At 35.4% G+C, this 27,452-nt stretch overlaps 2 protein-coding genes across 7 annotated transcripts; one reads left to right on the top strand and one right to left on the bottom strand.

Annotated features, from left to right (window-relative positions):
• The first annotated feature begins 508 nt into the window (after positions 1-508).
• Positions 509-5,617, top strand: LOC121989028 (Werner Syndrome-like exonuclease). The gene is made up of 6 exons (XM_042542823.1): positions 509-899; positions 2,624-2,803; positions 4,160-4,287; positions 4,395-4,556; positions 5,076-5,186; positions 5,280-5,617. Exons 1-6 carry the CDS (start codon positions 554-556, stop codon positions 5,376-5,378), a joined length of 1,026 nt encoding a protein of 341 aa, XP_042398757.1. The 5' UTR covers positions 509-553; the 3' UTR covers positions 5,379-5,617.
• Positions 5,618-6,783: 1,166 nt separating this feature from the next.
• Positions 6,784-27,408, bottom strand: LOC121989026 (acyl-coenzyme A thioesterase 8-like). 6 transcript variants are annotated; one of them, XM_042542814.1, is made up of 17 exons: positions 27,107-27,408; positions 26,938-27,030; positions 26,286-26,353; positions 25,778-25,859; positions 25,141-25,187; positions 24,905-25,030; positions 24,370-24,447; positions 23,145-23,232; positions 16,488-16,600; positions 14,853-14,924; positions 14,738-14,793; positions 13,557-13,655; positions 13,403-13,459; positions 8,631-8,732; positions 7,418-7,466; positions 7,266-7,334; positions 6,784-7,179 (listed from the first exon to the last, which is right to left on the bottom strand). In XM_042542814.1, the coding sequence occupies exons 1-17, from the start codon at positions 27,120-27,122 to the stop codon at positions 7,096-7,098; spliced, it is 1,299 nt and encodes a 432-aa protein (XP_042398748.1). In that variant the 5' UTR covers positions 27,123-27,408; the 3' UTR covers positions 6,784-7,095. The 6 variants fall into 6 exon arrangements, with proteins under 6 accessions (XP_042398748.1, XP_042398750.1, XP_042398749.1 ...); XM_042542816.1 differs by having other exon boundaries at positions 14,859-14,924; XM_042542815.1 differs by having other exon boundaries at positions 14,853-14,921.
• Between the last annotated feature and the right edge of the window lie 44 nt (positions 27,409-27,452).

The raw sequence follows: 27,452 nt of genomic DNA, 5'->3' as shown, positions 1-27,452 counted from the left end.
CAAGTATAATTCCTGTTAAATTCAGCACTTTACACTAGAATCCAGCACTATATACTAGGATCGAGTATATTTTCTATCGAAATTAACCCTCATATTTTTTTTTATACAAATAGTCTAAAAATGAGTATAATTTCTATTAAATTCAGCACATTAAACTAAAATCGAGTATATTTTGAAGTAAAAAAAAATATACTCAATTTAATAGAAAATATACTAGATTCTAATTTAATATACTGAATTTAAGAAGATTTATATTGATTTTTAGACTTTTTGTACCTAAAAATATCATGAACAATTAGGTAAATATATTTGATTGGGGAGTGAAAACAAAGATTTTCATGGATGAAGACTGCATGTAAAAATTTATTTACCAATAGAGATTGCATGCAAAATTACCCCTAAAAAAACACTTTAATGAAAAAAAAACCTTAATGTGAAAGATATCTTTTTTGATAATTTCAAAAGATATTTCGATTGATGGACGGACGATCTTGGTAAGTTTAAACTACTTTTTCGAGCGACGAGCGGGCGAGCATTCGGTAAGTGTGAGGTGATGGAATGGGACAAGACGGCGGCGGAGAAGGAGGCTTCCTGGATTGGGGAATGGGACTCGGCCGCCGAGAAAGAGCTGCAAGCCATCGAGGCGACCTATTGCTCGTCCTTTTCAGCAACCACTGGCACCAAGCGTCAACTCTCCTCCGATATTGACGCTGAGGAATCGGAAGCACTCGATCCGCGACAAATGGGCCGTCGTTTGCCCCGCTGGGGTTGGAAAGATTCTAACCCTCTGAAGCGCCATGTTCTCGATCACAATCACGTGGTTAGGGGGACTGACGGTCTTCTTCCTGCATCGTACCCTTCAAATGGGGCGTCGAGTGTACTGCCTCTTCCTCGTCCAGGTTCTATAAACTTTGCAAATCTTCGTTCTGTCTTATTTTCAAAAGAATCTGTTTTGGTAGGATTATTATACTTTAAACATATCTTTTTGTTCCTGGGAAAAAGAAAAATAACGGAGAATGTGTCTAAATGCAATTATCATTGGTGATAATTAATGTCTGCTTAGGAAGCATTCCTTTCTTGGGTCAGGTTCTGAGACTCTCACAAATCCACAACGTTGGGTTTGTTTCATATTTTATCTTTTATTAAAAGAAATAAATACAATGATCTTTATGATTATTCCTTTCCTATTTACCTTTGCACGAATGTATGATGTTTTTGTTTAGTTATGTCCAAAAATCAATAAATTTTTGAATACAGCTGTCTCAGTTGTACTGAAGTTTGTTTTATGAATTAAGATCTGAATTGCACAATTCTTGAATTGCTTTGTTTGCTTGGGTATTAAGCTCTGTAAGGTTATAATTATTTAACTGTTAGATGTAATTCTAATATACCTAAGTTATCCTATTATGCTGTGCGTTTATTTTCTAGAAATGATAATAAATTTAGTATGTAACAGATTAGGATAACCTGACTAGATGTTCGAAATACTATGTAGAATTAGGTGGACTGTGCTTGTATCTGTGCAACACTGTGCAATGTATCTGTTATCCAATGCGTCATGCTCCTCTTTTCTTTTGATATCTTTGTTTAATTGCGTTGATCTTGCATTCATGAGAACAAAATGGGCATATGTGAAATTTAATATCACACCTTGAGTGAGCACTTATTGTCTGCACAAAAATCCATTGGTCAGCTACATCATATGTATATTACATCAGCTCAATCACAGATACATGAAACATGAAATTTTCAATGCTGGTCCAAAGCCTGAATGAAAAGGTTCAAGGTTTAGGCTTTGATAGCCAGCCAACGTTAAACACATGAACTTGTACATTAGGAATTGATGTTAGATTCTTATCTCAATGTTTCAAGTATGGTTCAGTAAATAGGCATGGGAACCTGCCACTGCTTACACGTATATCTTCTCTAACATGATAGAAATTCATTTTGATTAGAATTCTTCCATTGTAATTTCTGCATGTGGTTTAATTCAACTTTTGTGACTATAAATCACCTTTAAGTCTGATATGGTACCTAGGAAATATTCAGGTATCAACATTTATGCCCTTTGGAATCTTATCCTTGTGTCTTGAAACTGTGGTAAAAGCAAGAAGAAATCTCAGCTTTATTACTAATAAAATAGTTGATGAACTTGCATCCTTTATAAATACTTCTTGTTGGGTTTATTTGTCTAGTCTCCAAATCAAATCCTCATATACTCTGCCCTCCTTAAAGCAAGTAAGCAACCTTGTTAATTTAAAAAAATGTCTATTTGGACCAAAATCAACTGGAAATTTTAACAGAAAGGGTCTTGGGATTTTATTTTTCCATCCTGGTAAGAGCAATAGTTTTGTTACTTTATAATGAAAATAGAAGCAGTACTAGTTTATATTTTTGTATAATACAAATAAGTATTTTTTCAAATTCTATTAAATCGTCTAAAAATTCATAGACCATTATCTCAGAAACCTGCTAAACCAATTTTGGATAACTCTTTGTTTTGTGAAAGTGTGCTGCTTGTACTTCTGAATATGCAATACATGCCATCATTTCCTAGGTATTAAAAAATCTTTTCTTTCATCAACCATATTCTAGCCTTACATTTCTTTATGTTTGCTTGCAGCTAGCCCTCGAGTGAGATACCCATCTATGCTATTTAAGGGTCGTATAATATACTCTAGGGCTGCTGCAGAAGTTGAGCAGGCTGCTCAGGAGCTTTCAGAAAAAATATTTTCTATGAAACAACATATGGATCATATCTCCCTTGGATTTGACATAGAATGGAAGCCCATTTTTAGAAAAGGTATTTTTTTTTTGTATAATTTGGGGAAAGATAATTATAGATTGTATTTATTGTGTGTATTCATGAGACATCTTTTCACACATATATATAGGACTCTAGAGATAACTTATACCTAAAATATTCATGTGGAACTTAACCCACTAAATAACCCATTAATCTAGTACTCTTAATATTCCCCTTCAAGATGGAATATAGTTACTATGTCCATCTTGTTATATAAAATAGAGAAATTCTCATGCAGAAGATGAACTATACATGACAAATAATGAAATACATACTACGTGCATGCAAATGAAACAAAACATAAGGAATTAATAAAGAACTCAATCAGCAATCCCTTCGAGCAAAGATCATCACACAACCAAGTGTAAATGAGTACATCAACAAAGAGAGAGAGAGAGAGAGAGGATAGAAAGAAACAATGAAGCAAAACACGAATGAAGAGAGATTCATGAACAAATTTCTCTACTAGGCTTCTCCTTGAAGTGGCACATACAACAATATGCAATGGACTGTGGAAAAAGAAAAATACTTACAGGTCTCGGAGAAATTAGATAAATAACTTGAGTCTCTACTAAGCATAACAAATTGAGAAGATGTTTTCTTCAAAAGTAGAAGTGCAAGAAAGCAATCTATTATTTAAGTGTTCACAAGCTTTCAGCAGCATATACAATGTGCAAATGAACCTGCAGTCACCTTCAGGTGCGAGTTTTAAGAAGCAGCCCGAATGAACAACTTGAGCAATTTAGGCAAAAGTATCATGCAGGTTATTGGCCTAACCAATATTGCTGTAAAGGGTAGAATTTTCTCTCTCAATGAGCTATTGCCTAAGCTTGCATGATGGGAGCTTCGTGCATTGGACTACCCTTTAATTAGATATTGCCTACCTTCTTTTTCATGATCGTTTTAACTTGTTACCTCAATCCTTGTTATTTAAAACTGGTTTTATTGAATAGACATTATTTTGTTGACAAAGCTGTTTTATTTTGTTATGTCTTTTTTTAATGTGAAGTGATGTATTGTATGAGTTGAGTTTACTTATCTATGACTGTGAACTTGTTTTTTTTTACCTCGATCTCATATTGGCTATCAGACTTTTGAGGATGAAATTTTGAAATCTTATGGCACTTGTTTCAACCAGAACAGTGGTAATTTGGCTATTTCTATAAGATCCACTACTGTAGGGCCAAGTAGACTATTTGACAGTCAAAGTTGACCTGTAAAAAATGGTCAAACATGGTCTGAGTTGTAGTGGATATGACTAATTGTTCTTGAAAGCGTAACCCTACAGAAGGCTCATGTTTCCCTTCTACTGTGGTAAAGTTATCCTTTTCTACTGTATGCCAACTTACATAGGATCTCAAAGGAAAGCAGCAGTGATGCAATTATGCCTTGAGAATACAACATGTTATGTCATGCACATAATCCATTCTGGAATTCCTCCTCTTTTGAAGTCTCTTTTGGAGGATCATGCATCTGTTAAGGTTAGGAGCTAGCTTGATATGGCTATCTTTATGTTTTTAATTCTCTTATTTGAATGTTTTTTACCCATTCAATAGTAATCCATTGATTTTTTCTTTTCTTTTTGAAGGTTGGAATAGGCATAGCCAATGATGCACGGAAGATGTCAAATGACTACAATGTTTGTGTTGAACCATTGGAGGATTTATCAAGTCTTGCGAACCTTGAGCTTGATGTAGCTCCTAAACAATGGAGTCTGGCTTCTTTAACCGAACTTATCACATGCAAGCAGGTTTTGCGGGCAACTTGTCTCTTAGCTTAGCTTGTTAAGTTGTCTTGATACCATTGATGCATGCATTTACTACACAGTTATTCTGAAGTTTAGTGATAATTGTTCAAAGTTGTGTGGAACAACATAAAAGTGATATATCAGTAATATTTCACTCTAATTTTTTAATTGGCGACACGTTCAAAATCTTTGATGTTCTTGTATAGGTGAATAGTTCATGACTCACCTTTCTAAAGGTTCAATTGAATGAAACAGCTTGTTGCTGTATTGTTAGTTTGCTCTGATTTGTACCAATCAAACTAACATATGCTGTCCTACGACAACAATAAATTATGGGAATGAATATTGGATGTCAGAGTTTTTAGCAGAATGGAAATTGAACCTACGACAAGAAGTAAAAAAAATGTCTGCATTGTTATTTATATAGCATAGCACTTTGTGTTTGCAGATTGTGTATATACTTATTCAGTGCCATAATTCCATAAATAAGAGCCATTCAACATATTTTATTTTTCTGTATAGTTGGAAAAGCCTAGAAGGATTAGATTGGGAAATTGGGAAGCTGAGATGTTGTCAAAAGAGCAACTGCAGTATGCAGCGACAGACGCTTATGTGTCATGGTACTTGTATGAGGTAATTTGGAAATATTATCATCCAATTTATGGTTCTTCCCTTCAACAACCTTCTATACAAAAAAAATTAAATGATTAAGAGTATCCTCTGCAGGCGCTGAAAGGATTTCCAGTTATAAAAGTTGAGAACAAATGCGGGCAAGCAGACAATGAAACTACCAAGGAGCATCCGGATAAGCAACCGGTTCTTTAGCTAGTTTAATCTTTTGAAGTGTTGGCTCTTCATTTTCCCATCTTGTTTTTCCATTTAAGTTCCTCATAATATGATTAGTATCAATATTTTCCTTCATTATCACCTTCCTAGAATGGGGAGTGTAGCAAGACACTTAGAATGCTGGTAGGAAGGGTTTGTGTTGATTATGTTCATCATGATAATTATGCCATCCATGAATGTGATTTTGTTGTTGATCAAGTAAATATTCATTATAGCAACTCTGTTTCAAAAACATTCATTGGGAACGTGAAAGATCTGTAAAGCAATTGCTATGCAAGTAAATTATGGATGAAGATCATTTGTGCAACGTCTTTGTTCATATTGCTTATAGATTTCTCCTACAATTGGATGGAACATGGGCTTTAATAGCCAATATGTAGGTGCTTTGTGATGCATATAGCCGTAATATTATTTTGTCTGTGCTCGGAATCCCTACGAGCATTCATTGTGAACCACTTCCTGTTGTCTTTTTTCAGCATGTTTCATAAAAGAGGTTGGGGAGAAATTGTGCTAGGAGGGGAAAATAATAGGTAAATTCTCCATCAAAATGAGCAAAAATAATGGTGACTCAAGGAAACAAAGAGATCACCAATCAAAAACAAAATCAGAATAACCAATTTAAAACAAACCAAAAAAAAAAGAAAAATGGAAAGGAAAACAACGTTCTCCTTTGCTAAAATTTATTCCAGAACCAGCCTGATGATCATCAACAGATTCCGTGCTACTACTTATCCAAAATCTCCTGCTACAGAAATTTAAAAAAAAAAACAAAGGGAAAAAACTCTGCTGTCTTTCCCGTCCGAATGAATGAGAGAAGCTTGAAAGTCTCTCTGCGTTTCATGTAGTCGCCTGTTGCTGGTGCAGCATCATCAAGATTCTCATATCCTGACTAAGAAGGAGCTGTCGAGCTATGTGAATCATGATGGTGCTGCACCTGCAAATATCGACTGCTGATTACAGAGCTGAAAGAGAGGAAGCGGGCGAGAGTAGCGCACTAAGTTGGATGCTTCTTCCTCATGAGTCAATTAAGTAGGGAGAGAACGACAGATATAGAGAGAGGGAGGTGGAGGAAGGAGGGCAGACAGATTAGATAGGGGGTGAGCTCAGTGAAGGATTTGGATGAGAGCGACGGTAGGAAGAGAACAAAAGGAGCAACAGAAGCAAACAGGAGGGAGCGCAACAGGAAGCTCGATCTCGAGATGCAACACGCGCGCACGCACGCACGAGCAGCGGCTGAGGTGGGGCCTGGCGAGTGGCCCGGCCGTAGAGGATGACTGACGTGGATGCCACCAAGACCAGAGCAGCAGCAGCGTCCCACGGCCTTACTTTTGAATGAAAATGAATGAATTTTTGTCTGGTAACGCTCATTTCAAACACCCTAGTATTGTCGGCTCCCCAATGAAATTTCTCAATATTATAAAAACTTGACAAAGCTATACACTGATTGATCAAGATGTCCAAACGTTGTTTGTTTAACTATTGACCAACTTTGCTTGGTTAAAGCTAGGCACTGATTGAATACTATACACATAAGTCCAAACATAAGCATTTCCTCTTTTACTCCCGTAGGTACTATTATTCAATACATCAGCCATCCTTTGAGGTGTTAGACCTAGGCCCCCACTTTGAAATACAAATGGAGAATCTTAGTGCGAGCAGCACAACTTAAAGGCAGGAGAGGAACACCAAAGGGCTCTTAGAGCTTGGATTTGGGAACTTCATTTTGTACTGCTACTTTAGCTTTTCTAATAAGACCCTCTTGGGTTAGCGACATGATTAGCTGCAGACAGATGTATGTATTCAGGATTGCCTGTCATTACAATTTCCAGAGGATAGCGCTGAATTACAAGGGAGCAGATTGATTACCTGACCGCTCTTGTTAAACATTTGACCATTGCATAATCCACGGCCTCCGCTAGCAGATGAGCTCTCCATCTGCATCAGTCAAGAATGTGATTAGGAGCCCAGGAAAATCATGTCAGAGAGTTGAGAAAAAAAATGGTTGTCTAATTACCCACCACAAATAACAGCCAATCGTCCGCTCTTACAGGTCTATGGAACCAAATCCTAGAAAGCAACCAATGACAGAAATAAACAACCCTTAAATTGGGGAAAGTAAACATACCATCCAAACAACAAAAAGAACTTCTGAATAATAGTTGAGAGTATTTATGACTAGTTCACAACTGATTGGAGATTTTGGTTTCCACTAAAGTAAGATATATTCTTCATATTTTATATGTTCATGCCGGGATGCAAACGTTTGAAGCACCGAAGGGGAAAGATAAAGAAGTAATTTGCTTCTCCCATATTCAAGTCGAGTAGAGGCACAGACAAACCTAAGTGTCCAAGGCATATTCACAACTCGCAAGATGACAGAATTTAAGTGAGATGACAATAATGCCACTTCATGCCGAAATAGCAGCATCATGGTAGTTTACATAATTCCTTTGTGCAGAATTGAAAGAGTCGACTGTGAATTAAAATTTCAATTATCACATCAGCAAACAAGATACTGGTATAATTTATGAGACATAGAAACTAATCACATTAGTTGAATCAAACAAGGGCTCAGACCAGATTAAGTTCATGTATGGAATCTATTGGTTACCATGTAATGCCTACTCACTAAAGCACTCTTGGGAAGGAATAAATTCCTAGACTAGTTTACAAAAGTATTTTGGATCCAAACGAAGAAAACTTCGACAGAGAGCATGTAGTCCAACTAGTGGGGCAGGAACCAAAGATTTTCATTCTGGCAGATGCCACTCACTTCAACTGACCACTTAAGCAATTCCATCGAGCTGTCATTGAAGATCATGATATCTTTGAAGAGCAAAGATTCAACTATTTCTATAATCACAGAACATCCTATCAAGAGCAATGTTTAATAAATGAATTAGCTACAGAACCAGTTCCTAGTTTAAGTGGTTAACCCAGTCAGCTGGATTTTGGCTCTGGTTCAACCCAAATCAAAGAGCTACAAACTGCATGATATTCTTTTCACATCTTAGGAACATAATGGGTCTTATTTGAAGCTCATTAGATCCAAATTTAATCCTGGATCCGAAACTAGGTCAATCAATTAGGACAATCATGTCCATGACTTAGATAAAGACTATTAAACCATACATAATTATAATTCCACCCTTTATAGAGCTATTAAACTTGACATTTACAAGTAACATAGAGACAAAAAAACAACATTATATTTAAGTTTTAAGAATATACGAATGATCCAAACTGAGAGATGCTGTCTTCAAGCCCCTCCTTCGGTGAGGATTTAGGCTAATGCCACCAAAGATAAGATCAGAAGCATATGCTACAACACACCTGCAAGCAGAAAAGATATTGCAAATGGTATATAAACAACTAAAAAAAAATGGAAGACCAGGACTTAGTAAAAGTATAATAGCAAAAGAATTTCCATATCAAATGTCACTGATATAATGCTGATTGTGGGGTCCTTAATACGAATGCTCAACCATAAGATCTATATATGTGAAAAATGTAAGGTCATGCATATAAATAGAAATGATATTCTATTTCTGAGTGAAAACGTTATTGAATTGATTTTTTATGAAACATTCTCCTCTTGGTATTCACAGAAGAACTTCAATTGAGAAGAAAAAGATAATGTAATGTTTAGATGTTTGCTCCTCACTGAAATTTTAAAATATTTGTTCCTCAGTTTTCAACTCCGCTCATGACAAACCAGCCATGGCTAGTCCCAAGTCCAGATAAAGGAGGAGGTTTGCGTTAGGTTGCCCGCTAGCGTTAAAATTATGACAAATATTCAATGAACGGATCTACTAAACTATTGTGTTAATGCTAGGTTGTTCCTCGGAAGAAACGCGCTCGGCAAGGACCGCTACATCTCCCGAACTCGAGTGTAGTGCTAAATATGCAAGAGTTCGCATTGCAGGGTTCAACCGTAACGTATCGACAAGGACCGCTACATCTCCATGAGAACTTGGTGTGAGGCATGAGTTCTCACACCATATGTTGGATAAGAACAAATATGATAGGAAACTAATAATCTAATATTTGGAACACGAAACATAGGAACCCTCACTGGTAAATCAATGGAGGTAGTAGATACGATGATTAGGAGAAGAATTAATATTTTGTGTGTGCAAAAGATACACAGGAAAGAGTAAAGTAAGAAATGGAGTGAGTATTGTTGTAGATAGTTTTAGGAGTAATTAGAAAAGATGATAGAATTATAACCGTTAAGATAATAGTGGCAAAAAAACTATGAATATAATTAGCGTATATGCACCGTAAGTAGGATTAGATAAAACTACCAAATCAAGGTTTTGGAACAACTTAGATGTAATATTACAAAACATTTTGCCAAATGAAATGATTTTAATAGGAGATAATCTAAATGGGCATATTGGAGTGAAAAATGAATATGAGAGGGTATATTGGAGTTATGGGTTTGGAATGAGAAATGAGGTAGGGAAAACTATATTAGATTTTGCGATAACATACGACCTTATGTTAGGTAATACGTTTTTTTTAAGAAAAAAGAAGAACACTTAGTCACGCTCAAAAGCGGAAATAATAAATCGCAAATTGACTTTCTTATAGTTACAAAAAAGGATAGAAAGATTTGTAAAGATTGCAAGGGCATCCCTGGAAAAAGCTTAACTATTCAACATAGTATCAATAGAAAAAATATATATCTCTCTTAAAATTAAGTGGTGGAAGTTAAAAGATGAGAAACATAATATATTTAAGAAAAAGATAGGAATACAAATATTAGGTAAAATATACGGTAACTCTAATACGACATGGGATAAGATGATATCAAAGTTAAAAATAATAGTTAAGAGTACACTCGGTAAGTCAAAGAGACATGCAACCAATAAGTAAGGAATTTTGTTGGTGGAATGAGAAAGTACAAGAGAAAGTGAAGGAAAAACGAATACTTATAAAGAATTATATATTTATAAGAACGAGAAAAACTTAAAAAAATATATAATAGTCAAGAAAGAAGCTAAGAGAGTAGTGAATGAAGTAAAGCATGACATTTTTGAACGATTATATCAAAAATTGGATACAAAAGAAGGGGAAAGAGACATTTATAGAATATCTAAAGTGAGAGAAAGGAAGATAAGAGATTTTATCCAAATAAAATGTATTAAAGATGAATGTAATATGGTACTAGTAAATGGTGGAGAAATAAAAGAGTAATGGAAGAGGTATTTTCATCATTTTTTAATTAAGGTTTAAGTGACCAACTTAACTTAGATAATTTAAGTAGGTCAAATGAGCATAGAAATTTAAATTTTTATTGTAAAATTTAAACTTCAGAAGTAGAATTAGCTTTAAATCGGATGTTTAAATCGGATGCACAATGGAAAAGCCATTGAACTAGATAATATTCCGATAGAGGTATGGAAGTGTCTAGGGAAATAAGGTATTGAATGACTTACAAAAGTATTTAACATGATATTGAAAACGAAAAAAATGTCAAACGAATGGAGAATAAGTACTTTAGTTCCCTTATAGAGAGGGAGACATACAAAATTGTACAAACTTTAGGGGTATTAAACTAATACGTTATACCATGAAACTTTAGAAAAAAATAATAGAAAAAAGATTAAGGAGACCATGGAGATCGAAAATTAATTTGGGTTCATGCTTGGAAGGTCGATAATAGAAGCTATACATCTTTTTAGACAATTAATTACAAAATATCGAAAGTAAAAGTAAGATCTACACATAATATTCATTGACTTAGAAAAAACTTCTGATAGTCTCAAGAGAAATTATATAAATAATTTTAGAAAAAGAGGTGTTAATATAATATATATTGAACTAATTAAGAATATGTATGAGGATGTAACGATCAGAGTAAGACTTCAGGCGGAGAAACTAAGTACCTATTTTTTTACACTAATTATGGACTAACTCATGCATACATTCAAGACACAGTACCGTGGTACATGTTGTTTGCAGATGATATTGTCTTGGTAGATGAAACACGTAAAGGAGTAAATGCTAAACTAGAATCTTGACGGAAAATACTAGAAGGGAAGGTTTTATATATGGAATTTAAGTTTAGCAATATTAGATGTAATGAGACAATTGTTAAGATAGGAGATGACGAGTTGCCCAGAACCGAGAGTTTTAGATATTTAGGATCATTTTTGCAAGACGATGGAGAAATTGAGAGAGAAGTCTTACATAGAATATAAGCATGATGGTTGAAATGGAGGAGAGCGTCGGGTGTTTTATGTTATCGTAAATTACCTCTAAAACTTAAAGGAAAGTTCTACAAAATCGTAGTTAGACTTATGTTACATGGAGCTGAATGTTAGGCTATGACTCGAGCACATGAGCAGAAGATGAGAGTTGCAAAGATGTATTATGGTGGATATGTGGACATACGAGGATGGACAGAATAAGAAATGAAAATATTAGAGAGAAAGTCGAAGTTACATTTATCGAAGGGAAACTTCGAAAGACACGTTTAGGATGGTACGGATATGTACTTAGACAACCGATAAATGCTCCAGTTAGACGATGTGAAACTATGACAAATACACATATCAATTGAGGAAAACCAAAATAGACTTGGTTAGCAACAATAAGACAAGATAAAATTTATTTAAGTATAGATGATATAGTAGGAGAGAGAGCTTAATGGCGTAAAAAGATCCATATAACCGACCCCACCTAGTGGGATAAGGCTTAGTGGTTGTTCCTCAGTTTTCCATCCAACCTCAATCGAGTTGGAATATTCTATGTATTCCTAACACAATCAGCAATTTTTGATTAATCCTCTAAACTTTAAAATTAATGCACGTAACCTAGGTAGAGAAAACCGCATGCATATTGCATAAGGTTTTGCACATTAGAGTTTCACGTTACACTAGCATAAAACCTCGTAATGCTTACCTTTCAATATTAGGATTATGAGGGGTCAAATCAAGGTTTAAAATGTCGTAATGTACAAGAGTTGTGCTTGTTAGAACCAAAAGAATTCAGATATCTCCACAATAGTATAATATTGTCCACTTTGGGCGTAAGCCCTCATAGTTTTGTTTTTGGGCTCATGATTGGTATTTCCCTTACAAGTCCATGATTCTTTACATGTGTTTTCAATGTGGGAGCTTATTTGCAACAATTCTAACTGAAACAATAGAGATAACTTTCCCTTATAAGTCCATGATTCTTTACATGTGTTTTCAATTTGGGACCTTATTTGCAACCATTCTAACTGAAACAATATGATTTTAGTATTACATCTTGTCGTACCCATATAGTTTTGGTAATTATTTAATTTCAAATAAAAATATACACAAATTAAAAAAATAATTTCCATTAATATTTGAGAGCAATATGTTATAAATTATTATATAAATCTCATTACGCACATTAAGAATGAGAATGAAACACCAGAAAGAAAGGTACACACTGTATTTTGAAAAAAAACAAATGTATGCATGCATTAACAACGAGCAACTTATTGGCAAATTCTTTGCCAATAACTTAGTTATTTATTATTATTTTTTTACAAGGACTAATTCTTGGGTGGACGCCCTGGCCGATGGTCGGGAAGTGCGAGTGGGTCCTGATGTGGCGCCCTTACTACACTAGAAGTTCGAGCATCGCGGGCTTTCAAAATTGCCTGTTGAGGGAGCTCCCAAACAATAACTTATGTGGTAAAAGGAGATTCGCTCGCCCCCCATGCCCCCACCAACCCGTCCCTAAGTTAACACGGTGGCTACTAGCCATTAGTGCAAATGGCCAAGGCATGAGAGGGAACATGCTCGGACGTCCCAAACAATAACTTATGAACTATGATAAAATGATTCAATATTCTATTCAATGAATAATCAAAGGACATGCTTTAAGATTAAAAAATGATCTATATTAAAGCACTACATGACCTAACATACATTAATCTCTAGTAAGTATACAAGATTTGAAGTCCCTTGCACAAAACTCCAAGATGAGTGTGTGCATTAAATGTTTTAGTAATTTACCTATGCAAAGCTGGGTCAGCTGTAAGTTTCCCTCTTGCTTTAAACCAATAGTTCAACCTAACAGGGAATCAAAGTTTAAACCAAGAGCAATTTGTTCAATCAAATAGAAGGTTTTCTAGGAAAACAAAAGAATGCAAGCACAATAAATAGTTACCTTGGTTGAGATTGTTCCGAGAAATTGATTGCATCACAACTTCTTATCTCTATAGGCCAGGGAATAAATTTTTTACTATTAATTTTGTTTCGGTATTCCCTGCTAGTTAAAAGTTGTAGTATAAGGATAAACATTTATAAAATATAAGGCGGAAACACATTACAAGGGATTATGATTCAAAAGAACAAATACATAACTGAGGATAGCATTTAATTATAAAAAAATTGTCAATGTCCTAAAGAATATCTAAAAAAAATGAAACAATAATATTAGAATTTAACCAAAAAAACTTTAATAATTAACTACAGAGATAGTAGGGTGGTAGGGGAAGAGCTTTGAAAATCCTGAAGCTCAATAGCTCTTCAACTAGATAAGGGTCGGTGATTGTGTTTTTTCCACCTTTAATGGAATATAAAGGTGTTTGTAGTAGTTTAAGCACATCATAATTCTATCGACATTGTATTTGCTAGAGTGAATTATAAAAAGAACAAAAAAACAAAAACGACAAAATACAAATGCAAACTATTTGAGTAAACCTATTGGATCTCTGTTGAGGTCCATGTTCAGAACATGACAGTGGAATGCTGGTTGTCATACCTTTTTCGTCTGACCTTGTATTGGTGGGGTTTGTAAACACATTATTCTGAATCAACAATATTTCCTAAGTTAAATTAAATTACATCTTTGTTAGGCCATATTCATCATTTATTGTTCATCATCAAATTTTGTAGACAGGTGTAAGATAGTTTACTAGGACATTAAAAATAAGTCGTCTTTAAGGGTACATAAGGATATATTTTTTGTCACTTTTCACAGAACTATTCATAAATTTCTTGATTCCGTGATCTTCTTTAATCACAATCATCCAAATATATGTGAATTTCAAATAATACTCCAAGTCACCAGAAATTTCACATTTCAAACTATACATACAATTAGACGATTATATATATATATATATATATATATTCTTATTTGTTAGCTGTTTGCCAGCAGCGACATTAATCAGTGTTAAATTTTTAAGGATAAAAGAAGCATCTTATGGATGAAATGTTCATTTACCCTTTCATAACCATCCAAGTATACTGAGTTTACAAGTGTATTGTTCTTATAGACTACAAACAATGTCACTTGGAGTGAAGTACAAACAAACAAATTTACAACTGGCAGTTACATCTTACATGGAAAGATTGGAATCTGATAGACGCCTCTCTCTTAGCTCTTCTAGATTTGGAAGCTGCAATTGGATACGTGATTTACATTTAGCATTGTCCAGATTAAATATGTAAAACTTACACTTACAGTCTCTGGATCAGGTACATGCGGCATGCAAACTTCCTGATGTTCAAATTCTTCAACCACTTTCTGCTGCATTGATAATGGAAAAATTGTTCAATATACTGTTAAGTAATTAGTGATGTTTGAGTGTCATAAGCACATTGGATAATTATTCGGTATCAACTACTTTTGTGTTTGATTAAAGAATGGTCAGACGATGCTAGTAATTGATTAATCAATAGCTTCCATTTTGTTATCTTCTATCTTGACTTTATCCTGGAAACTATATTTTCCTGCTAGTGTATATCAGGTAACAATTGTCTCCTCCTTTAACTAGTTTTAGGAATGATTGTCGTTCTGGCTACATTTTTCATTTGTTGGATGTAGTGTTTACCAATAGAGGTCTGATTTATTATACTTTCTCTGATGCTAGACACTAGTGTAGTTACATAGTAGATTTTAAAGATGTTATGGAGATAAAACTCTGTTCTACTCCCTTGGCATTCCTCTTATCCTATTAATCAACATAGATATTACAAATGGATCCCTAGAATAAATGATAGTCACATTTAAGTCTGTAGTGTTTCCCATTCAAATATTATAGAGACCAAACTTGTTACAGCTAACAGAGTCTATTGAGTCATCAAAACTATGTATGTCAGCAACCATAAACATGCACAAGGCAACATGGTGTGCCTCTTCATACTGTCAAAGAGCAGGGCAAACCCATAGGTCTTACTCAGAGTGCTACTTATGACATGATTAGTGTTTGATATACTAAAACAATGTTAAAGTGATACAGAGTTATAAATTGTGGAGAATGTTGCTTTGATACTAGAGCAACGTTTATATCTAAGTTGTTAGTAATATATATTGCTACAATGCTTCACTAATGGATCTGTGGGAGTACATGATATAGTATTTTGCCATGCATAGTTGGATGTTTTCAGCAATGTTTGATTTAACTTGCAATTATTGAGTCAATGCATCTTGTTCTTGTCTGTTAACACTGTCATTCGTCTTCTGTCTAGCTCTTTTATTTGTGAAACTAGCTTCATTTCAAATTGATTCAGTGTTAGCAATCCTTTTATTACTTTTTCTAGTTTGAAGAAAGTTTATATCGGTAAACTTGGTTAGGTTTAATTAAGATGTTTTGAGTGATTTGTCATTGTGCTTAAGTTGGGAGATTTTCATGTGTATCAATTGTGCAGGGTTACAAGTGTTGTTTTCGAGAAGATTAAGTAAGCTTGGTTGATGGACTCAATGGATCAAGCATGGAGCCATGTGGAACTTCGACTTGCTAATTGCCATCAAGATTGAAGGACCCATTTTCTTCTGTACTCACTGTGCACAAGGTTCTGAGTATCCTATATGTTCAACGAACCGATTGATGAACTTAATGATATATGATTGGTACATATTGATTATTTATCATTACATCAGAAATATTTAAACTATGGTTCTATCCAAATAAGTAAATAGACCCTTAGAGAGAGATGGTAGCAAGTCAAAGAATTCTAGTGAAAATTAAACCCAGAATTCCCGAAAGCTAAAAGATGCCAGTGTGCTAAGAATTCAATATGTAAACGTAAAGGCCAAAAGATGATATAAAAACAAAATACCACACACTAGATCTGAAATAAATGTCATTACCTGAAAAGAAGCAAGCAAAATGAATAGGACCCTTCCATTTTGTTGGGCATCAACTTGTCTGGTAGCAAAGTTCTTGCCATCGTGAATACGATGAACGTGATATATAATGGGAACTATTAGCCAAGAATCAATGTAATTAGCAATTAGATTAGTTTTTGATGAAAGACGTTCTGAAAAAATAAGATAAATATTGAGGAAAAAAAAGCATAACAACATTGTAATCAACAAAGGAATGTACATATCTTCACAATGTCATGATATTGTCCACTTTGAGTCTAAACCTCTATGACTTTGATCTTGGGTTCTACCTAAAAGGTCTCGTACCAATGGAGATATTTTACATCCTTTTAAACCTATGATCTTTTCCATATCTTTCCAATGTGAGACTTTGATTGTATCCCAACAATCCTCCCCTCAAACGAAAGACTACCATTACTCTCATAGTCCGACCTCCCCGCGAGCATCCGATCACTCTTGACCTGCTTTGGCCTCCCCTCAACTTTGTTCAAGGTCATCCCACACGTGGCATCTGGTTTGAACCATGATGCTAATACCATTTGTTGTGTCCAAAAGGATATTCACATATCTTCACAATGATATGATATTGTCCATTTTGGACCTAAACTCTTATGACTTTGTTTTTGGGCTCTACCCAAAAGGTCCCACATCAATGGGGATATCATATATTCTTTTAAACTAGTGTTGTAAATGACTGTAAGCGGTGGTGAGGCGGTCAGTGACCGCCTACTGCTTCAACCGCCTAGGCGATTGAATTTTTTTTAGGGTTCCTACAATAAAAAAGATAATCTAACAAGATAATTAATAAAAATTCAGCACCATATTAATAATAAAAAAGTAATATCACTATTTATACCAAAAATCTAAGTTAAAAAAATTTGAAGATTCAATTCAACATGACAAGTCAAAAGGACTAGACCAAACATAACTAATCTTCTAAATCATCTACACATGCACCATCAACTACATCCATAATCCTCTCATCATCGGACTCAAAATCAACATCTTCTTTATTCTCCTCCTCCAATGTATTTAGATCCTCATCAAGTTCTCTAATGGAGATGTTCCTTACGCTCATCCGCTCCCAAGACCTTCGCCACCATTCTCTAAATAAGTCCCGAACCCGGCTCGACCTCATCTTCATCACCACCATCAACAAGCCAACCTTGAGCTTCTCTAGCTTGAGAGGATAAAAGCAAATCTCCACCCATTTCTCTTTTACTTTTTTTTTTTATAAGATTTACGTTGAATTTGGCATATACAAGATCATTCAATCTTGATATCTCAAGCCTATTCCTCTTCTTAATATGTATCTAAACAATTAGAAAATTATTATAAATAATAAAAAGAAAGAATAAATAATATAATTTATGAATTACTACTTACCCCTTAAAATTGGCTTCAATTTCTTTCACACCTTGATGAACTACTTGTTAAAGAGAGAAATCGCATTGCCATTTTTTGTAAGTTTGGAGTGTCACCATCATAATTGGACCACCATCCAACTTAAAAAATTAAAGAAGAAAAAAAATAAATAAATAATAAATCTAAAAATAAATAAAAGAGACATATATACTAGTGAATAGAAATAAAGAAAGAGATATATATTTGGATCAAAGTCATGGTACAAATCCACCTTCTCATATGCCGTGACCACCATTTTTCTTCCAAAGTTTCCAGATTCTCTTATACATCAACAATTCGTCATTAGAAATAGTAGATTATATATCCTCATCAATGGGAAAAATTCTCTCAACACAATTTAAGAACTCATTCAGAACATTGATGTCATTTTGTATGCTTGGATCTTTGAAGTAAAAAATTGGATTCAACAAGTAAGCGACATAATGCAAAGGACTATCAAGTCTACCCTTAGACTTCTCATCAATAATCTTCAAAATAGGGATGACATTTTTTTATTTTTTAAAAGTCTTTCTAATATCTTCCTTGGCTTGTTCAAGTGCACCTAATAAAAAGGTCATTGAGGGCTTTTTGTCACCGTCAACAAGGCATAAAACTTTCACTAAGGGGTGGAAACATTCAAAGCCAAAGAAATACCATTCCAAAAAGAGATACTTGTTACCGTCGCCTCAGCCACTTTCCCCTTCACACTACTCCTTAATTTTGTGTTGCTTCACTCCTCAGATGTAAATATAAGTCTCAATTGATCTTTCTTGTCTTTGAGACTTTCCAATGTCAAAAACGAAGTAGCAAATCTAGTCACCCCCGGGTCTCACAATATCCCTCTTCTTGGTATACTTTCTCATAATAGCCAAAGTTCTATGATGTGCATAGATGAATATTGTTAGAACCTTTGCTTTTTCAAATATTCTGTTAAACTTGAGTAGCTTTCCAATTGCTTCAAGCATGAGGTTGATTGTATGAGTCGCACAAGAGGTCCAAAAAATTTGAGGTTGTGTAAACTTCAACAACTCCATGACTACCATATTGTTTGTTGCATTGTTTGTCACTACTTGAACCACATGTTAAGGGCCAATTTCATTAATATATTTTTCCACAAACTCAAAGATGTAAGTCCCAGTGTGCCTCCATAGATTCTTCAATAGAACCAAAGAATGAAGTACCTAGTTTGCAATTAACACATAAATTCATAATGCTTCTCCTCTTGTGATCTGTTTATGCATTGGTTATATTGAACATCCATTTTTCATACAGTATTCTTCATGTTTTTTAAGAGATAATTTTGTTCTCTCAATTTCTTGTTTCAAAATGACTCTCTTAGAAGATATTGACTTGGAGGTTTGTAGCCCAGGCCGAATTGACCAACTGCCTCTATAAATTGTCTAAAGCCTTGATTGTCAATTGCATGAAAAGGAATCCCTGCTTCATAAATCCATCTTGCAAGGTACTCATGCACATCATTTGTAAACTTTAACTTTAATGCATCATTTATGTTCTGTTGTCTTGCCTTTGTTGGATCGATTACAAATACCCACTTATCAATATATATGAGGTGCTTTAAGAATCTCCCTCCACTTAACAATCTTCATCCTCTACATCAGCACCTGTATTTACTTCCACTCTCTCTTCTTTTAGTTCTTCACATTTTCTCGCTTCTTATTCTTCTTATTTTCAAGTTAAGCTCTTACTCTTTTTTTATCTTCATCAGATGCTTCAGGACATGCTTCAATTTATCCGACAATACCCGCAATATAATGTTTAATTCGATAAACTCCTTTGATAAGTCTCTTGCATAATTTGCATGTGATCCAATCTTTTTTTTTCTTTGCAATATTGCACCCCATAATCTCAAACAATATCATTAGACTTCCGCTTCAATTCCACCTCCGGTTGTTTCTCATTTTCCGCCATTAATCTTCAATAATAAAACAAATTAAGAATTAAAATTTAGTGCAACAATTTAATCTAAATATTAGAAAATTAAATATATAATAGACTAATAGCTATGTATATATCATCAGTAGATTTGGGATTTTTTTTTTTTGATTATTTTTTTAGCTTGTGGATATGCCATTTAGGATTTTGCCTTTAGACTTTAGATGTTGGATTAAGATATTAAGCACAAAAAATTTTTAAATTAAAAAATATCTTAGGTGGGGACGGGGTATGCGGTGTAAGTTAGGTTTTAATTAGATCTATTTAAATTATCTAAATCATAGCTAGGAGTTGATTAAAATTATTAATATAAAGTATTTGATTAAATTTAATTAAATCCTAAGTTTAAAAATAAAAAAGCACAAAAAACAAAAAAACAGAAGTGTAATCGGTTTCTACTTCGTGAGAGCACGTGCGACGGACATTCGTCGAGTGAGAGCACGTGCGACGGACATTCGTCGGGCGGTTCGTTGTGGGTGCACGGAAGCCTTGCTAGGCCCGGGTGACACGTCCGAGCTTGTCGTCAAGCCCGTGCGATGCGTCTGTGCCCTCGTGACGGGACAGTTTCCGTGCCCTAGCGATAGGTCCGGCGAGGCGTCCTGCGTTCTTGCACAAGCCTCCGAAGGAAACTTTGAAATCTAGATTTTTGAAAACCTTACCTGATGACAGCAACCGCAGTAGTGGCGGGCAGTAGCACAGGCGGCTTGCAGCTATAGCTATAGGTGGTTGGCGACAGAAGCTGTGAAGCGGCTGCAGGTGGAAGGAGGCCAAGGTGGAAGGCAATTAAGTTTTTTTTAACCTACTTGTTTTACCCCGCCTTTTAAGTTCACCTCCTCTGACAAAAGCGGGGCAGATGATCTCCGCTGATCTCCGCCTCCCGCCTGGGCGGCCGCCTACAACGCCATTTAGAGCACTGTTTTAAACCCATGATCTTTTCCATATCTTTCCAATGTGGACTTTGATTGAATCCCCAACAATTTTCCCCTCAAACTAAGGACCTCTCCGTGAGCATCCGATCACCCTGACCTACTCCGAGCATTTCCTGCGAGCATCCGATCACCTTAACCTGCTCCGAGCCTTCCCTGCAAGCATCTGATTATTCTGATCTACTCCGCGCCTCCACGCAAGCATCCACATCTACATCTGATCACCTTGACATGCTCCAGACCTCCCCCGCAAGCATCCGGTCACCTTGATCTACTCTGGGCCTTCCTCGCAAGCATCCGGCATCCTGACCTGCTCTGGGCCTTCCCCGCAAGCATCCGGTCATCCTGACCTGCTCCGGGCCTCTCCGCAAGCATCCACCTTACTTGCTCTGGGCCTTCTTCAGAAGCATCCGGTCATCCTGACATGCTTCGGCTTCTCGCAAGCATCCGCATCCGATTATTCTTGACATGTTCCAAGCCTATCTGTGAGCATCCGATCACCCTGACCTGCTCCGGGTCTCCCTGCGAACATCCGGTTACTCTGACATGCTTCGGCCCTCCCCACGAGCATATGAGCATTTGATCATCCTGACCTGCTCCGAGCCTCCCCATAAGCATCCACATTCGGTCATTCTTGACCTGCTCCGGGTCTTTCCGCAAACATCCGATTACCCTGACCTGCCTCCCCGCGAACATCAGATCACCTTGACCTGCTCCGGGCCTTCAACAACTTCGTTCAAGGCCACCTCACATGACATCTTGTCTGGACTATAACTCTGATACGATTTGTTGTGTCCAAAGGAATGTACATATTTCCATAATGACATTATATTGTCCACTCTGGGCCTAAACTCATGCCAATGGAGATATCTTACATCCTTTTAAACACATGAGCTTTTCCATATTTTTGCTAATATGAAACTTTGATTGTATCACAACAATTAAGCACCATAAATCTAATAATAACTACAAAACACTAGGATCTCCAATATGGTCAGAACTATGAAACAAAAAGTAAAGGCACACGTTAATATAAAACTGGTAATGGATAGCAATGGTGGTTGCCTGGAGTAAATAGAACAAATTCTACAATGAAGATATAAGATAGAATCATGTCAGAAGCAAGAGAGTAGTTATTTCATCCTTCAGTAGCAGAAGCAAGAAAGTGAGAAGGGGGTGCCCCCAGGGCGTAGCGCAAACGGTGGGCGCATAACATCTCTGACGTAATGGCCAGAGGTCAATTCTCAGGAACTGATGACCTGAGTTTACCCCACCATGCGTCTATGACCTATGTACTTGCATGTACCTCCCTCTATATCCATGGGGCCGACACTAGGGGGGCCGCTAAGGTAGCGGATTAGAAGAATGTGAGAAGGGGGCTGCTCACAAATGAAAGCATTTTAGTGTGAGATTTTGTTGACAGCTAGAATTGCACATTACATAAAAGAGAACTATCAATATGGAAAGTAGACCTACAAAGTTGAAGCTCCTAGCTTCAGCTTCTGTAGGAAGCAATGAGCCACATGAGGGAAGAGGTGGAAGGGGACGACAGCAATGGCTTGAGCCACGAGGGAAGAGGTGGAAGGGGAAGTCAGTGATATCATAGAGGAATGGAAGGTGGAGTTTTCCTTAGTGCCAGAGAAATGCAACAACAGGTTATAGGATGATTGAAAGGGTTGGAAGGTGAAAAGAGGTGTTGCTGGATAAGTATTGGACATAGGAAGGTTCGGTGACCAAAAAAAAGGGAGATCATGAAATAGTTAAATACCTGTAACAGAATTAGGAAGTCAGCAGATGAAGCATCAAAAATTAAATTCATCAAAAATAAATATTATTATAAAAAATGGTTAATATGGGGGATTAGGGTCAATTTTAAGGCATACTTTAGTGTTACAATAAAACATCCCTGCTACTCGAGTTGAAGATTTGCATGAAATTTTTACTGTAAATTTGTAGCATATTTATTTTTTTATTTTAAATTTTCATGAGATGCACTCTATTATATCCGTCTGTAATTTCTCTAACCTTAAAATCTTGTGATTACACTTTGAGATATTATATATGGCATTATTGTTTATGCTTCGGTGTAATGGTTTCTTCTGTTTTTCTATAATAGGTTTGGACATGTGAGAGTTGCCGAGCTTCCTCCACAGCATGAACCAGTGATTAGCACAAGGATGAGTCTGCAAAATTGGCAGCCAAGATAAACTTCTCCCCCATGAGAAGAGGCTTCTTGGCAGCCTAGATAAACTTTCTCACCCATGAGAAGGGATTCTCTTGGGACGTTAAATATGACAAATAAAAACTAGTAAAATATAATGATTTAACAGGATATCCACCTGATATATAAACATACCATTGTTATGTCCAGCTAAAATAAACAGAGCATGCAAACTATGCACCAATTTTAGGCAATCCACTGTCTTAGATGCTGCTGCTAATGCCTAGAATAACAAAAATATGAGTTATAAGAGAGCAAAAAAGCATGGACTACCATAAACTAGTAAGAATATGAATACATCAATATATCCTACAATCTAAAGGTGATGTTAGTCTTGATAAGTGACTTTTTCCTAGGGTATTCTCTAATGCTGTAGGATTGAAGACAACCTTCAAATGATCATGACATGGATGACATGGAGCTTCAAGGAACGGACGAATCACACTCACTATGAATGTCTAGTCTTGTGAGCACAAGATAATTTAATTTTCCGGCAAATCTTCTATACCCTCTGGCATTAGTGAGAAGATTTAAAAAGTTTCCAAACAATTTCTAAAGGTTTTGAAGTCTTGTATTGTGCCAAAGTATTGGTTTCACACTAACGCGAGATGTGCCAGTGTTGAGCACTGTGTTAGTCATTGTGCCAAGCTCTAACAATAGCACAAAAAGGAGAAGAAGATGGAGGAGGTGGCAGTCCTATGTCAAGCCCTAACAGGAAGAAAATGTGTTGAATTCCATCTCAACATTTGTCCAGATGCATGTCAGGCGAGAAGGCATAATACAGAGAAGAAAAGGTCGTTCCAGCACTCCTAGATGAAGATGAGTTGTGCCAACAATCAAATATCAATTAGTTTCATATTGTTTGCAGGATATCATACACAGATGCAATGATTAGAAAACTACAATGTCTTTATGTTGTCTACATGGAGTTACTTGTACCTATTAATGGTTTTCCAACATATCTCTATCCATGCAAAGGTCTAAAACATTCTTGAAGCTTAAGAGGTATGAAAAGATCAAACAAAAGGAAAATACTAGATACAATGAACTTCGCAGCCACATGACTAACTTTATTATGACAATATATCAATTAATTTTATTTATAAAAACAAATACCAATAAATAGTCCAGAAATTATATCCATTGTAGGTTGAAACTAGGACCTATCAACAATCAATGTATTCAGTTTTTCAACTTAGGAGCATAAACATCATATTAAATGGTCTCCCAACAGGCCAATATAATTAGAGATCAGATGTGAATTTCATCATATAAAATGCATCATGCTAATGAGAACAAGAAACTGAAACAGTTAGTTAACACGATAGAGCACACATGTGACTAGATTTTTAGATCATGCCTGTCCAATAAACTGGCCTCCAAAGACTTGTCTAAATGATGGAGAACCTGGCAAAGTAAAGCCTCGAAATATATCCACCTGCAAAATAATAATAAGCAATTAACTAAGATAACAAAAAAAATTAAGAAAATAAAAACTCGGAACCAATCAATATCAAAGCAAATAAATCAAATGCAAAGGATAAATCTATATAATATGATATTTAAGCAGAAAATTCCTTTTGAAGAAAGTGTACTTGATGAAAAAGATCTTATTAGCTGTTACCATTTACAATGAACCACAAGCTCTCATAATTTAGGTCTATAAAGTGGGAAATTTGCAAGGAATATATAGAAGAAATAAATAGATTTACAGTCATTATTTCCACTGAATTAGTGCTAACATTTATGTTCATCTAATTTTGTTAGAAAATAAACATAATTAAGAGAGAAGTGAGGAAAAATGCTTGAAATTTCTATTAATCTTTCAACCTTATATCTTATTTTCAGAGGTGAGATGATGACAATTAGGAGTATGGACTGTATGATAGACCTACTTCCAGTGGCTCTAGGCACAATGTACGCTCCACAAGTGAGAAACCTTCAGATGCTTCATCTGCATTCCAAATTGATTTGGGTTGCAGAAAATTGCTATAATGGTCTGACAGCACCAAGCAGGTTAGCTGCAAAATTGGAGAAATAAAAAAAACAAAGCATCTAACTATTTCAACAATAACATAGAAAGCCATTCTAATTTTCGAATGAATTGCCATTACTTTACAGCCAAATTTACCTTAGATAATGCTATGACATTAGCACGATTAATGCAACCATAATTTTCTGTGAAATGCAAAATAGCATTTGAGATGAATAGAGTGCTGAAAAAAATAGCAAATAAACAAATAAACATTACAATAGAAGAGATTATTTTTAAGAATAACTTCAGACAACATCAGCCTACACAAACATATCTACAAGAAAATAGCTTGGATATAGGAGCCTCGAGACAATGTTTCACAGAGAATGTGAAGAATCATTCCACAACAACCATCACATGGAAGCAACAACTTTAAGCCAACCACTAACAAGCATAGCACTGGTCATGTGCAAAGCCAAATTTATAAGGCAAAGAGCTGAAAGGCTACCTATACCAGTTTGGTAAAGGACCCATACCAACTTCTCTATCAAGAGATATAAAAATTTATCCCTAATGTACATTTTGCTCTATCTTTGCCCAACACACCAGAACATACTCTGTGCCTGGCAAAACTTCCAATGCTAGATTATAATAGCCTTGTGCCATGCATTAGAAAGTAGAATATATTTCTTGAAAAATAAAAATATTAGTAGTAACTAAGGCTAAAGAATCTCAAACTACTTTATTATAATGTGTTATCCAGGATGAAGGACTAAATAAGAAAGATTCATACCATGGCCAAAGGTGTCAAATTTTTTTAATGAGACAGTAGGATAATTTCCTTCTTCAGCATCTGCAGGTCCAGAAATTTCAGCCTAAAAACATGAAAAACACTAACTAAATAATAAATTATATTTAAAATCATCTATTCTGATAATTTTTTTGTAAAAATAAAGAAATAAAATTCATTTCATAGAATGAGTAAAGCAACAGAGATAATTATGACAATGTAGTTAACTGAAAGAGAAGAATCCACAATTTGCATAGCAAGGTCCGCAATCCACTTATTAGAATATCTTAAATTATAACTATCTCAAAAATGGATAATCTGAAGATACACTAAAAAGACCTCTTAAATATTGTAAGAAATAAAAAGTAATTTATATTTACTACGAATGAAATGATCGACAAACATCAAATTTACCTTAAGCGACGTGAAAAAAAGAAAGAAATCCTATACCATCAACTTCAGCAAAACATATTATATGAAACTCAGGTTAATGCCTTTATCGTGTCAATACCTGGCCCTCAAAGATGAAATATATAAGCTCTCCAGTTTTCCCTTCGTGAACAACATATTCACCGTTTTCTAAAATTAATGAGAAAAAAATAAGTTAGATATCGTAGAGGATTATGAGTCTCATATTTTGAATAAGAAGCAAACTTTTGCAAATTTCCCAATCTAGATGCCCTAGGGAAAAATCACTACTTCCCAAGAGTCTTTTGAACAGTCCAATAAAATCTCATTGCAGAAGCATCCTATGTGGTTGTTTTGATCAGTTCAATTAAATACTAATCTCGTGGAAATTAAAATTCAAAGGAAAAAAAATATACAAACACTACATCCATAATAATTTCTACTTTCTCAAAACCTTTTCACGTCGGCGCAGATATTTTTTTCCTTGTCCTAATTGTATGAGCTACTATAAGAATAAAAAACCTGTATCACGGCTATCCAACTCCAATTTTCACCGCAACTATACATTTAAATTTTCAAACATCCGCTTAGGGGGAGAAAAATCATTTCTTAATAAGTGAACTTAGAAAACCTAATAACTCCACAAAATGAGAATGCCGGCGTACAAACTTTAATCAGAGAACCGAAAGAGGGAACATCGATGAAGCATACAGATTGTCACTATTGAGATGCCGGAAGAAGAAAGAAGTACCCACCATAGCGCTTCACCCGGACAGACTGTGCGATCTTGCGGAGAGAAAGATTAGGGAGCCGCTGCAGCAGAGGGATTTGTGCCAGGAACTCGATCACTGAACGCGACGAAGAAATCAAGAAAAAAAAAGACACAGAAAGCGAGGATGAAACCCAACACTGAGTTCAGCGTACCTCTTCCGCGATCCATCGCTGGGAAAGGAAAGGCAAGCGGGAGGAATGGTTTTGGTCTTCACGATCGGTGACACATCTATTGATCCGGTCAATTGTTGGTCAACAGGTCAAACCGCCGTGTCGATATGATTTTTATAAGCATGGATCAGTATAAATAATTTTTTTTTAATCCAACTATCGAGTTCAACCGACTATTAAATACCATCTAATTCTTTGACCAATCTACTAAAATTTATTAAATGACCGATCTAGTCCAAAATTTCCTAACGACTATCATAATAAATTTAAAAATTATCCATAACCAACCGTAACTGAGATTGCATTGCCCCAGGATCAGTATAAATAA

Source organism: Zingiber officinale, chromosome 6B (assembly GCF_018446385.1).
Source record: "Zingiber officinale cultivar Zhangliang chromosome 6B, Zo_v1.1, whole genome shotgun sequence".
Classification (NCBI taxonomy): Eukaryota; Viridiplantae; Streptophyta; class Magnoliopsida; order Zingiberales; family Zingiberaceae; genus Zingiber; species Zingiber officinale.
This window is presented reverse-complemented; position numbering and strand designations above follow the sequence as displayed.